The 14,969-nt window shown below is 39.1% G+C and overlaps 1 protein-coding gene across 2 annotated transcripts in view; it reads left to right on the top strand.

Annotated features, from left to right (window-relative positions):
* Nucleotides 1–8,473, top strand: part of LOC129775485 (60S ribosomal protein L7) — a 61,857-nt gene extending 53,384 nt beyond the window's left edge. Inside the window, exons 1-3 of one of the 2 annotated variants that reach the window (XM_055780282.1) lie at nucleotides 272–344; nucleotides 424–767; nucleotides 7,934–8,473. In XM_055780282.1, the coding sequence (XP_055636257.1) occupies nucleotides 424–767; nucleotides 7,934–8,393 (804 nt within the window). In that variant the 5' untranslated portion in view covers nucleotides 272–344 and the 3' untranslated portion in view covers nucleotides 8,394–8,473. Of the gene's footprint in view, nucleotides 1–271; nucleotides 345–423; nucleotides 768–7,933 lie in introns of those variants that run through there. The other variant, XM_055780283.1, reaches the window with a different exon arrangement.
* The last annotated feature ends 6,496 nt before the right edge of the window (nucleotides 8,474–14,969 follow it).

Genomic DNA, 14,969 nt, shown 5'->3' with positions numbered 1-14,969 from the left:
TTTTAGTGATGAAATGGAAGGATCACAGTGACAATAAATTTTTGTTTCACTCTACATAGGATAGAACGGATAGAGGATATTTTTTGGAAGGCTGAAAACCGCCTTCCAAAAATACTAACATCAGAACTATGAATCCTGATGCACATTTTATTTCAGTTACAGGAAAATCTATAAACTTTTCAGTGTACCCGGCGTCAACATACGTCGAAAACTCTCCAATTTGTAGATATTTGCATCGTTTGACAGTACTCAATTTTCGACTGTCAAAATTCAATGCTACCAACTGATGACAACTTCCTTCTTTTTCGGTCTTTTCGACGTACAACGTGCAGAACACTAGGAAGGTGATTTGTTTTTCTCCGCGAAAGTGTTGTTACCACCGTTGAATTTTGTATTAAACTCTGCACAAATCGCTCGTTTTAGATGCCTGCTACGGCAAAGACCACCCCAGCCACCAAGGCTCCGGCCGAGGCCAAGAAGGCCAAGGATGATAAGAAGGTGAAGAAGCTGCCCGCGGTTCCAGAATCGAAACTGAAGGCTACCAAGGCTAAGCTGATCGCTCGCCCCGGAACCATTCAGAGACGTCGCCAGCTGCACGCTACCAAGCTGCTCCGCCGTCGCCAGAATCTGCTCCGGGCGGCCAAGTACACCAAGAAGTATCTGCGTATGGAACGTGAGGTAGTGGAAAAGGCCCGCGAAGCAAAGAAGGCCGGCAACATCTACATTCCGGCCGAACCGAAGGTTGCCTTCGTCGTGCGTATCCGAGGGTGAGTGTCGATGCATTTTTGGAAATTTGAAACAGGGTTGAGACGCAGCATTGCGTAGGAGATAGCTGAAGCATGCCAGTGATTGTTTTCAAATGTGTGACAAAAATGTCGATGGAGCAAAACAATTCTCAGCTGTTATGAATTGCCATATTGAATTGTTTCAAACAGTGGAACTTTTGTCCGAACCCAGTGTAATGATAACTTTTCTCACGGACGGGACAATATGGGTGTTACCTGGCTTCAAAGCATGCTCCATAGTTATGGAATGTATGATTTGTTGTGGATATTTTTTAGTAACAGTTTAGGTTAAATACCACAGAGCACATTGACAAGTTATTGTAAGTTTTGTACATGTAGTTAAATCAACATATGTTGCTCACGTTGCGATATATCCATTTAACTTTTAGTCGAATCGTTTATGGATTATTTTGAAGGGACGATAATGAGCTACTAGGACTCGCACTCATTGTCCTCCTAAGTCCATGAAAATGGAATTTCTACATAATCGGTATTTTTTCTGTTACCTTTCAATGGCGGTTTTACTCAGAATCATCTCAACAAATGTTGGAAACAAGAAGATATGCTCTAATTTGTTGCCTTGATTTTTTTTTATAATATCGATGATAATTTCCGTTTTTCATATTGCTATACATTTTTAGCAATAGAAGTAAAAATATACATTATCTTGGGTGTTGTGCGTCGCAATCGAATTAATCTAATATGTAGCATATTCAATTAAAAAAAAATCAGGAACACGTGAAGAACCCGAAACACTCAAAAACACCCTTCACGTCGTAAATTAAAACTTCTTCGACATTCAATGATCTTATATTTGCGTCCGTTAAAACTGAGTGCTTTTATAAAGGTTGGTTGCTTCAGGATCTGGAGTATGCAGCATTCATGGTGTATTTGCTTGCCAACCGTAAAACATCGAATGAAATTGAGATAAACTTCACAGAATTGTTTGACTCGCGTTAATCGTGAAATTGGATAAACAAAAGATTATTTTACCACATGAAGAGAACAAAATTTTCAATTCATATTGAACACTAATTTGATACGGAGAAGTTAATTTCCATTCAAAATTTCTATTTGAAAGGTGTTCATTTTCACCCTATTCTGTATTTAGATCGATTCGAAATATTTCGAACGACTTGATGAAGTTCCATTCTGTATTCCGATCGAGTTGTTCTTGCATTTCATTTGATCTGTCAGCCCTATTCTGTATTTCAACGGATTTCCATTTCGTTCGAGTTATAATTTCGCATTCTCTATTTCGAACGTTTTGTCCATTTAATGTTCGAAGAGAAACAGATCGAAAGGAATGCAAAAACAACTCGAACGAAATATAGAATGGAATTTTCACTCCCTATTCTGCATTCCGTCGGATTTGCATTTCGTTCGAGTTATAATTTCGCTTTCTCTTTTTCGAACGTTTTGTCCATTTAATGTTCGAAGAGAAACAGATCGAAAGGAATGCAAAAACAACTCGAACGAAATACAGAATGGAATTTTATCAAGTCGTACGGAATATTTCGAATCGATCGAAATACAGAATAGGGGTGATAATTTTGGGAAATTGTTTTACTGTGATTTAATCAATGTCGTGCGAAAATAATGTTAATTTGGTACTTTAGTATTAGCGTCACCGGAGCTGAAATACAATAGATAGCATTTTTATTGTTCGCACTGGCATTCAAATATTATTTGTATTGTTTTTTTAATCTTTATTATAGTGACTTTCAACACATTTCGGCTGGTTCGTCACTTTTACTCCCATTTTTGGAAGAATGTCGGGAGTGAGAATTGAACTCGTGATCTCTGCGTGAGAGGTATGGATGTTACCACTACGCCAGATCGCCTCCACAATATTTGTATTGTTGTTGCCTTGTTGTATGCAGTGTTTTGTCATTTTTTAGTGCTACGAAAATGCGTATTTGGGATTTGGAGTATTTTATTCATTTATATCATTTATATTTCAGTGCAAAAATTAATCGGGCAAATGTATGCCGTCCGACGCTCGATCCTAACTAAAGGATCGTCTCCTATGTTTCAAACAAACTAACTGAGCAATCGATGGAACACAGGTTTGCTTGCGAAAGGCCGCGGCTATAATTTCGTATTACCTATTTCGAACGTTTTGTCCATCTAATGTTCGAAGAGAAACAGATCGAACGAAATGCGAAAACAACTCGAACGAAATACAGAATGTAATTTTATAAAGTCGTTCGAAATATTTCGAATTGGTCGAAATACAGAATAGGGGTGTAAATATGACGTCAATTGATTACGAATTGTTGCTTTTTAACTGGGCTATAGTTGTGTGCACCCGTGACCGAGTGGTTAGCGTCTCACATTATCATGCCGGACGTTCGGGTTCGATTTCCCGTTCTGGCCGGAGGATTTTACGTCAAAGGAATTTCCTTCGACTTGCACTGTGGTCACGCGTATTCAAGAGCTTGCCCCTCGGAATACATTCAAGGCGTGTTATTTGGCTTAAGAAATCTCATCTAAGTATTAATAAATGATGCTAGTTAATGCATACGTTGAGACGGCAAAAGTTCCACAGGGAACGTTAACGCCATTCAAGAAGAAGATAGTCCAGTTGACGTTCTCCCAGTTAGAGCAGACCCAGTTATCGAACGATTACTGTAAATACAGTGGATCATTTAGGCGGTTCCTATCAGTTTTCATGGACTTTGCAACATATGGTTGAGTGTTGTTATGTTACAAAGTCATTGGGCCCGATCACGAACACCACTGCCACGTACGCTTTCACGTCACTTACACTTCACCTAATCTTTTTGTGTGTCTTTGTGTCATCATTGTCACTGACAGTTGCGTGTAAAAATGAACTCCGTGAAGTGAAAGTGTTCATTCCCGTTTATAAAAGACATATTGGTTGCATAATATCGGGTGTTTGAACGTTGTGTTGGTTGCATAATTTCGGACGTTTGAACGTTATGTAGGTAAAATTGATACAACGTATGAGATAATATTCCATTTAATTAATCGTATGTTTTAGAATGACAAGTTTGCGATTATACCTCGATGATTAGTTTGCTGAATCAAATGTTGGCTCAAAGATGAGGAGGAATACTTGGTTGCTCGGGAATAATGTAATTGTTGGACATATAGGAACATAATTTTACGCTAGAGATAAAACATGAATATCATGTTTAATAATCGAAATCTCGCATACTCTTGTACATAGCTCTGTCTTACTCATTTGAATAGTGAGAAATATTTAGAATAATTTTTTATGAACCGTTTCTATAATTTTGATGAATAATAATATCTTCTATATCTCAGAACAAACCCAAGCTTATCCACCTCACGATCAGTATAATCTGAGCTACTCCCATATGGGATTCTGAAGTTTAATCCTCTTATCCTTCCCATTCTCGTGTAATTTGATACACGGGACATGAGGTTTGATTTAATTATTCAAACAGAAACTGGATTTTTTTTTCGAGATTGTGAGGCCCAAATTCCAGACGAGAATCATCCGGTGCATCAGAGCACTTGTTCGAGTACACGTTTGCACATCTTACCTCAAGGTCGGTCCGTGGTCGAAAGAGGCCTATACATAAATATGTCAGATCTTTTCGCCACTATGTCGTGTTGCCAGTACCGAAAATGAAAGCTCACATTATGGTGGTGTCATCCCCACCTTCGCCAGGTTCTTTCTTCTCTTTTTTGACCGCTGTAATCTTCTCGTACTTTTTGAGCAGATCTTCGGTTATCTTGAATTTGACCTCTTCACCCATGTCGCTTGGTTTCGTTTCGTCGATTGCCGCTTTCTTGGCGGTGGTCTTCAAGCCACGCCCTGCACTTCAATTTTAACAATAATAACTTCAATTTTTTTTTAAACCCCGATTTCCGGTGATATTTCGGTTGATTTTTCAAATTTTAAAGTCTGCGACACCAGTAAATGAAGTCCGAATGAGCAAATATTTTTCATAGGGTATATTATCGTGCAAATCTACATTTCGTAGCTAGTTCCGAATGAAAAATCGAGATAACTATTTTTATTTTTGTTTTTTCAATGGGGTAACTTCTTTTTTGCATCAGAAATCATGTTTTTGTTCCTCTTTATATGGACGTAAAAATAAGATTGCGTACGAGGGTATAAAATTAGTGTGAGGGAGAAATGGAAGTGTGGATTGAAATCAGTTTAATGAAGAGGCAGACTTTTCTTCATTTGTCGAGTCAATTAAAATAACCACTGACTGAACTAGTTCACCAGTCATCCTCGCTAGTCAACGCTAGTCAATTCATTTTCTAGTCAAGTCACTTTTTGTTGGCGGCGGCTGCCGAAGCAGTTCTAGTCAAAGCGAAACTACGGAGAGTAGATTCGGTCTTCATTTTTCACCTTCGAAGATTTCGGGCCCTGCTGTCGAACACCACACTTGCAGTTCGAGGTCGTGTCCGTGTCACAATCTGAATCAGAAGATATTTCGATTAAGTTGAATTGCGCATTCTTCTTATGGCATCGGTAAACAATGAATGAAATTGTGTATATATAGCAGTACCACCCGTAGTGATAATTGGAAAAATGGACTTATGGGGTTTCTCAAATAAATAGTTATTTAAACCTCAAATAAAAGGGGGTTCGTAGAACTAACTTTTTCTGATTTTTTTAATAGTCTATGTAGGCTCAAAAACCGTCAAGAAGCCAATTTACATAAATGTGGCGTTTAAGGGGTTTCTCGGAGTGTTATCGATCAGGATGCAGATGGTCGTAAAACCTTACACAATCTTGGTTTATCACAGAAGTTCTGAGTATAAATCCCTCAAAAACAACAATTATTCCTTTCACCAAAAAGGAAAAAACAGCATCTGCAGTCTTTACATCTATTTTTTTTTTATTCTTCATTTGAGAGGTTTTCAGTCTTCTGTGATGGTTCGCAAAAAGTTGGACTTCAAATTACACAAAAAATAGACACTTTATGTGTCTACATAATTTACATTTTCAAAACATAATTTGACAAAAAAAACTTGCTGGTTGCTTGCTGGATCAGATGGCAGGGATATCCTCGGGCCATGGCTCCAGGTCAGTGGAGAGGAAGCCGTGCCTTTGAAGATGCCGAAGTGTTCTTATTGCCCTTCATCGTGAAAGGAAAGGAACAAGGATTTTCTTGATTGATCCATTGTTCAGACACTATATCTTGAAAAAAAGTTTGGTATATTTTTAATAGCAGAAAAGGGCTGCTACCCTCGCTGAATCGTCGCTCACGACATCTCGTATACTCCCACTAATTCCATGGAGATTCCGCAGATCATCATATTTTGGGCAACCACACAAGAAGTGTTCGACGGAGTTGTAGACTTGGCAATGGTCGCAGAGTACATGGAAAGGTCCTCTGTTGAATCTATATATGACCGAGTAGTGATCGATCCTCAGTCTGGATTCGTTGTTCTCTCATTCTTTTCTCGTCGTTGAACCTGATAGTCGGGGCCTTGATTTTTCTGAGAAACTGTCCTCTCTCTGCTAACCACCTTTCGGTCCAAAAGTGTTCGAAAAGTGTTGGTGAAATTTCATACGCTCAAAAGTAAACATAGATTTTTTTGCGGTTTCCTAATTTTCTTCGTTTTTTTTTTTGCTAGATATCATTGTTTACACTCGTCTAGTAGTGTTGTGTCACAGATTTGAGCAATTTAAAATTCTTTAAGAGCTAAAACTTTAATAAATTTATGTTTACTTTTGCGACTCCATTAAACTCGAACTTTGCAAAACAACAAAAATGACAGATAAAATGACACTGACACAAAAAACACTCTTGAATTGTCCTCAACTATTTTGCTTTTGGTTCCAGTCTAATACAGTCTACAGTTCACATTTAGCGATTTGATTTCTATTCATAGACGCAGGGCATTCCTAAGGAATAGATTAAACAGACTTTTCACAGCTCATCTCACTCCCACTGGCAACTGCCGTTTTACCCCACCAGTACAATTATTTCAATAATTTAAATGTTCCACAAAAATGAGTTTACTTTTACAAACCTAATATCGCTTCTCTGTTAACTCACAAACCGAAATATAACCATCGGCGAATTGAATTTTAGAATTAAACCACTCAAAATGGTTAATATCGAAGCAGTTGAAATTACATCCACACGCGGAATCGTGTATGATTTTCGGTTTTTGTTTCCCTTTTCCACTTTTGATCAGTATTCATTGCCATAGAGTGGCTTAAATATTATAGAACAATATGTAGAAGGTGTTCTCATTGACAGAAATTCAAAATGTAACAAATCAACCGCCCGTCCATATTACCCCCACTGTCCGTATTACCTGCGGTTCCTCTATATAAGAAATGTCCGTAAACCTAGTGTTAAACAAAAACAATAATTATATCAATAAGTTAATCAATTATATATTCGCCGCTGTTAATTTTTTCCGCCAATTCACGACTGATTTGGCGACCGTTCTCCTTCAAAAGGGATTTGAGATGTTCTTCATCGAATTCAGAAGGGGCATGTTATCGACGTCAATGTAGCCATTTTTTTGAGCTTTGCGAACCATTTCCGTGCTGTAGACCTTCTCCATACACGCCACAAATGTCCCGAGCTACTTCGGCAGCTTTTTCACCTCGATGAAAAGCAAAGAAGAGCAGGTGTCGAAAATGATGATTTTTGCCTCCTGGGTATTCCATTTCTAAGCTTAAAACTACTGAAAAATTTAATAGCTCAAAAATACAATTATCATAGTTTTGCAGAGCAGGAAGAGTTCTACAAAAACCGTTTTTAAATAAAAGAAAAAACGCTATGAACTTATTCCCCAACCCAATAAATACTTTTTCGATATTATCATCTGTTATAAAAAAATTTACTGTCTGTTTAGTTTCAAAAAAAACTTGAAATAAGGTGCCGTGCACAAATTATGTAACGCTAAAAATACCGATGTTGTAGAGAACCTTTTTCCTCTCTCTCGTGATAATTTGCCTCCACAATAAAACCATCTCATTTTTGTGGGTCATATGAAACGTGCTGATGTGACGATGCAAGAATTGGATGGCTCCAGAAAATTTTCTGAAGGTCTTGTTAAATAAGATTTACCCTTTAATGGATGGTTCCATAAATATCATTAGTAACAAATAATTCCATCATATATTTATCGGTTACAATAATGGTTTTTTTTTATTTTCTCTCCCATTCCAGTATCAACAAGGTTGCCCCCAAGGTCCGCAAGGTACTGCAACTGTTCCGTCTGCGCCAGATCAACAATGCCACCTTCATTAAGCTGAACAAGGCCACCAAAAACATGCTGCGCATTGCAGACCCCTACATTACCTACGGATACCCAACACTGAAGTCGGTCCGCAATCTTATCTACAAGCGCGGGTTCGTGAAGCACCGACACAGCCGTATTCCAATCACCGACAACTTCGTGATCGAGCGTAAACTGCGCGCCGGCTACAAACTGCAGTGCGTTGAGGATTTGGTGTACCAGATCTACACCGCCGGTACGCTGTTCCGCAAGGTGAACAACTTCCTGTGGCCCTTCAAGCTAAACACCCCGACCGGTGGATGGCGCAAGAAGAACAACCATTACGTTGAGGGCGGTGACTTCGGTAACCGCGAGGATAAGATCAATGAACTTATCAAGCGTATGATCTAACTGAGTTGGAAGTTTGCGAGAGAGCGAGTTAAATAAAAAAAACAATAAATTTAAAACCTGAGTTTACCCGTAAGATAAAAGCAAGCATTTCTGTAGCGCCATTGGCGCGGCACTGATTCGTACTTATAGATCCGAAAGGCCTTTGCCTTTAACAATTTTGCTTGCCTTGAAAATTTCGTTTTGTTTTGGGTTGATATTTTATACGTTTCAATGCAAATAGATCCAAGAAGTTTACGGAAAGCTGAAAAGTGTGTACGTAATGGCACATACAGAAGCTTGACGTAGGGCTGTGATTGTTCAGAACATTTGGTTTTGAATGTACTTCTTCCAAATGTTAGAAATTCCGTAAACTTTACTTTTGATATTCCAAATGGAATACTTCGAAAGGATGGTTTTTAAGAGATTTGTTTCACATTTTGAAACGAAACAAGAGCCCTTATATATAAATCGAGTCGATAAAAATTTTCACGTTAGCTCTTTTTTACCATTATAGATACCGAGTAAGTCAATAGTAGAGATGGGCAAACTGTTCACGGACGGTACGAAAGAACTAGTTCGCCAAAAAGAGTGAACGAACCGTCGCTCTTTCTTAAAGAAGGGTAGTTCGCTCCACGTACTGATTGAGAGTGAACTGTTTGGGAACGATCTTTAAATTCCGCGCAACATTCATATACTTTCTGATTATCAGAAAAAAATTTGGGGGAAGCTGGGGCGATTCATTAATTGCACAAATTATCAATGTCCTTACGTGACGAGCAAACCACTCGACTTAATATCGTACTCAATCAGCTTCATCATCTTTGGAATTTGTAAATTCAATATATTCTGCTTTAAGATTCCCTTATCGGTCCCGATCGATCGCTATATTATTCCACGCATCAGCTAAAGATTCCCCTACATACTTAAAATGTTTAGTTTCCAGTTGAGATCTCTCATGATCATGAAAAAGTATTGAACCTTAAAACTCCCGGGGAAGACCAGCCAACCGACGTTTAACGATTGAAAGCACTGCGTCCTGGAGCATTTGTAATCACGCTTATTGGATCAAGATTCAATTGACTCAAATGATAAATCGAAAAACATCTATGACCTTTTTAAAACGGGTTCTTATCCGGTCGTTCACCTTCAAGCTAAATAATCTCGAATTCAGGCAGCTCGTTCATCCTTTTAAAATCGAGCCCAGGAGAAAATGCGTTCGAAGAACAGCGCCTTCCTTAACTGCAACGAACATAGGACCACTGTATTAAACTGCTTCAGCATGGCCGAGGTCCCCTAGCATCCTGCGATAACAGACAGAATAAGCTTTTGTTTAGCGGCCATGACAAAATCAAGATCTGTGTTTGTGGTCTGGAACAATCTTTTTATCATAGCTTTTTCTCAAAAAAAACTGTATTAGGCAGGGCTCTGCATAGTCATAGTCAACAGAGGATAGTCAGCTGACTGACTATATCCGTTTTCAGTTAGTAATGACTTTTGGCTTCTTCACGCAGTTTCTACGCAAAACGACTAAACAGTTAGTCGGACGTTTAGTCGCTATCTCCCTCTACTGACTCGACTATATCATTTCATTCTTCCCAGTCAAAGGGCCCTATTCCAGAAAACGAGACGAGCAAACGAGCGCTCGTCTCGTTTGTTTTCATATTCCAGAAGCCGAGCTCGACTAAAAACAGATGAGTAGCTCGTCTGGCTCGACGACCGTTTGGCCGCGCTCGTCGATGAATCAGTCGAATCGTCTAGTTTGTTTGATGTATTTGTTCATCTTGTTGATTGAAAGCATCGGTATTCTTCTGCTCCGTCTTTATATTCAAAAATTGTTTCACGGCTAAACTAGTATTGCATAAGCAATGTATATTTTCAACTGCAAACATCAAATTCATTTCAGTAATTGCAAGATTTTACAGATTTTCAAATGGACCTCTTCGAAACAACACAACCAAATGTAAACATTGAACTCATATCCAGGGATGCTAGATGACTGTGTTGAATATATTACAACGGCACGAAAAGGGTGTTCACATATTGAACGAAAATGTGTAATTCAAAACAACTACTTTATATATAGATTTAAAACTTTTCTTGATAAATCGTTGATTAGGTGAACAAACATTGCCCCCATCAAATCCATAATAACAAAACGTCTGAGTGATAAAACCATATGCTCGAGAAAAAATATCAATGAAACCAGAAGATATATGAAACTTATTTCTTTTTGTTATGTTTTTTTTTGACGTAGGACTACGTCTAACCGGAAGATATAGGGGGTGAAATGTAAATCTAGGCACTGAACAAGTAGGAAAAAATGCAAGATTTGGAACGCTTATAACTCGAGCATTTCTCAATAGATCGCAAAGGTTTTTGCATCAATTGATAGGAATTATATCTACGCATCTATCATAACGACTAACATTTCATTTTTCTTGAGATAAATAATTGAATAATTGTGAAATATCAAGCATTGTCAAAATACACTATGTGCCCATTTTTGATTGGTCCATTTTGTGCTCCTCAAATCGTACCGACCAAAACGGGCAACCAGAGCAGCAGCGAAATAGAATGAAGCACGATTGGAAAGGAAAAAGAAAAAAATGAACGAAACGTTGGTCGCAGTTTCACACATGCGTAATTCTCGAGCCAGCCAGTCAGCTTAAAAATCCCCGCTCCGCTGCCGTAACGATCATTCTCATTCAAACCGTACACCACATCGGTTCGCATCACAACACTTCAACAAACCAACCCAAGCAGCCATGTCTGGACATGGTAAAGGAGGAAAAGTGAAGGGAAAGGCAAAATCCCGCTCGAACCGTGTTGATTTGGAGTTCCCCGCAAGGGTAGCTAGGCCGAGCGCGTTAGTACCAGTGCACCAGTCCATCTAGCCTGCGTTATATAGTTTCGGCCGCCGAAGTGATCGAGTTAGCTGGCAAAGCTGCTCGCGACGATAAGAAAATCCGCATTCGGAACAGAACACATTCGGTTCGGTGGACATTAAGACAACAGGCAGTTGCAGCGAGTGGCGAGTGGCAAACGCAATCGCAAAACGGCATCAGGTAGCAGAAGAAAAAAGTTTGTTCTTTATACAAACTGCTTTGGTGGCAAATCCAGAACAAGGCGGCAACGAGGGCGTTCGAAAATGGTTTTTTTCAAAACCACGAGTACTAAGTTTTCTAAATTTGAACCATTCCATAAAACAAGGCGCTTTTCAGGGCCATTAAACCTTCCAAAAAAGAGTTTAGGAAATACAGTTCAATGCTTTCTAAAACATTATCCAAAATAATAATAAAACACAAATTGATTTTTTCATAATTTGTTTGCCAGGATCTGATGAGTATGTGAATTTGGCAGTTGTTCTGAGCTTATTGATAGTTGGGGACTTTCCTGATTATTCAATTTTCACCAATTCTTAAATTGTTTCCAGATTGAGAGTACAGTAATTTACAATTAGTTCGAAATTTAGCTAATTGGACGGACATGTAATGCGACTTATTTAGTTGGACATTTTTGTAAACATAGAGATCCAAATTATGACCCCACATTGAAAGTCGACACTGTACCACTGTCAACGCAAATGTTCAATTACAGATTAAAATCGCCTCCAATGCGATACTGAGTGGCGCTTCGGCACGTCGCATTGAATGTAATTTACTGTACAACATGTCACTAAGCTGGATGGGAAGAAATTTTCCAACTGTGAAAGCTGTGGCGAGTGGCAAATGCAATCGCTAAACAGAAAGGTTTAGCCGAACAAGATGGGGATATCGAGAGATAACAAAACAATAAACTCTTTAGATTGAAGATTATTTTGTGATCCTGAAAAGGACCCTTTTTAGCCTGCATGTGAATCCAACGAGCGAACAAATCGTAATGAATGTATTTTTTTTGCCATCGCTCCCTTTTAACGCTCATTCGTTCGTCTCGATGGACTCGCCCCTCTGGCTGAGTCTGCCGTTTTGGTTCTATCCTGTGAGTGTGTACCGCTAGAGTATAAAACACGCGGGCCCCAAAAAAAAAATCTTATTTTCTTTCAAACCGTAAACCCGTGTGGTTGTACGGCATCGGCATCGTGGACGTAACAAAGGAGGACAAGTTAAGGGAAAGGCAAAGTCTCACTCGAACCGTGCAGGTCTCCAGTTCCCTGTTGGACGCATTCACTGATTGCTCCGCAAGGGTAACTAGACCGAACGGATTGGTACCGGAGCACCAGTATACCTAACAGCGATTATAGAGTTTCGGCCGTCGGAGTGCTCGAGTTGGCTTGCAAAGCTGCTCACGACAATCAGAAAACCCGCATCAAGAACAGAGCAGCTTCGGTTCGGCGCTCATCAAGGCAACAATTAGTTTCAGTGAGTGGCAAAGTGTTTCTCCAGCACGTTAAATGTAATTTACTGAACAACATGTCACAAGCTGGATGGGAAGAAATTTTCCAACTGTGAAAACTGTGGCGAGTGGCAAACGCAATAGCTAAACAGGAAGGTTTAACCGAACAAGATGGGAATATCGAGTGATAACAAAAACACAACACCAAAGGTTCTTCTCAGAACCATCAACATATTCATAAAGAGTAAACAGTAAACTAATCCATTTTTCAGGTAGATAGGTAGGTATTCACGTAGGAGAAGAAAATAAAACAATATATTTAAAATATATATTTAACAAAAGCTGTCCCCTTTGTATAGTCCTACGTCACTCCGGTTATGTCCCCGACATTACCCACCCGTCTTTTTTTTTGTTAATATATTGGCACTGAGAAAAGAGTATCGATTAATCAATTTTTAAACTGTTTGTTGTTTATCTCAAAACAAAAACATATCTTCTCATCTGACATCACTGATCATACCGAGAAAAACTGACTGAAGTCTCTCCAGTCTACCAAATAAAACATTTCAATGAAACTCGTGTACTGGAATGGAATATTTTGCTCGTCTCGACAGTAACTGAAGCCGAGACGAGACGAAATGAATTGCTCGTCTCGTTTTCTGGAATAGGGCCCTATGTCAGACATTAGCACATATTTACAAATATTTCAAATTTGTATCGCATATATTAGAAAAAAAAGACGGGTGGGTAATGTCGGGGACATAACCGGAGTGACGTAGGACTATACAAAGGGGACAGCTTTTGTTAAATATATATTTTAAATATATTGTTTTATTTTCTTCTCCTACGTGAATACCTACCTATCTACCTGAAAAATGGATTAGTTTACTGTTTACTCTTTATGAATATGTTGATGGTTCTGAGAAGAACCTTTGGTGTTGTGTTTTTGTTATCACTCGATATTCCCATCTTGTTCGGTTAAACCTTCCTGTTTAGCTATTGCGTTTGCCACTCGCCACAGTTTTCACAGTTGGAAAATTTCTTCCCATCCAGCTTGTGACATGTTGTTCAGTAAATTACATTTAACGTGCTGGAGAAACACTTTGCCACTCACTGAAACTAATTGTTGCCTTGATGAGCGCCGAACCGAAGCTGCTCTGTTCTTGATGCGGGTTTTCTGATTGTCGTGAGCAGCTTTGCAAGCCAACTCGAGCACTCCGACGGCCGAAACTCTATAATCGCTGTTAGGTATACTGGTGCTCCGGTACCAATCCGTTCGGTCTAGTTACCCTTGCGGAGCAATCAGTGAATGCGTCCAACAGGGAACTGGAGACCTGCACGGTTCGAGTGAGACTTTGCCTTTCCCTTAACTTGTCCTCCTTTGTTACGTCCACGATGCCGATGCCGTACAACCACACGGGTTTACGGTTTGAAAGAAAATAAGATTTTTTTTTTGGGGCCCGCGTGTTTTATACTCTAGCGGTACACACTCACAGGATAGAACCAAAACGGCAGACTCAGCCAGAGGGGCGAGTCCATCGAGACGAACGAATGAGCGTTAAAAGGGAGCGATGGCAAAAAAAATACATTCATTACGATTTGTTCGCTCGTTGGATTCACATGCAGGCTAAAAAGGGTCCTTTTCAGGATCACAAAATAATCTTCAATCTAAAGAGTTTATTGTTTTGTTATCTCTCGATATCCCCATCTTGTTCGGCTAAACCTTTCTGTTTAGCGATTGCATTTGCCACTCGCCACAGCTTTCACAGTTGGAAAATTTCTTCCCATCCAGCTTAGTGACATGTTGTACAGTAAATTACATTCAATGCGACGTGCCGAAGCGCCACTCAGTATCGCATTGGAGGCGATTTTAATCTGTAATTGAACATTTGCGTTGACAGTGGTACAGTGTCGACTTTCAATGTGGGGTCATAATTTGGATCTCTATGTTTACAAAAATGTCCAACTAAATAAGTCGCATTACATGTCCGTCCAATTAGCTAAATTTCGAACTAATTGTAAATTACTGTACTCTCAATCTGGAAACAATTTAAGAATTGGTGAAAATTGAATAATCAGGAAAGTCCCCAACTATCAATAAGCTCAGAACAACTGCCAAATTCACATACTCATCAGATCCTGGCAAACAAATTATGAAAAAATCAATTTGTGTTTTATTATTATTTTGGATAATGTTTTAGAAAGCATTGAACTGTATTTCCTAAACTCTTTTTTGGAAGGTTTAATGGCCCTGAAAAGCGCCTT

The sequence above is a fragment of the Toxorhynchites rutilus genome, chromosome 3 (genome assembly GCF_029784135.1).
Source record: "Toxorhynchites rutilus septentrionalis strain SRP chromosome 3, ASM2978413v1, whole genome shotgun sequence".
Taxonomy (NCBI): domain Eukaryota; kingdom Metazoa; phylum Arthropoda; class Insecta; order Diptera; family Culicidae; genus Toxorhynchites; species Toxorhynchites rutilus.
This window is presented reverse-complemented; position numbering and strand designations above follow the sequence as displayed.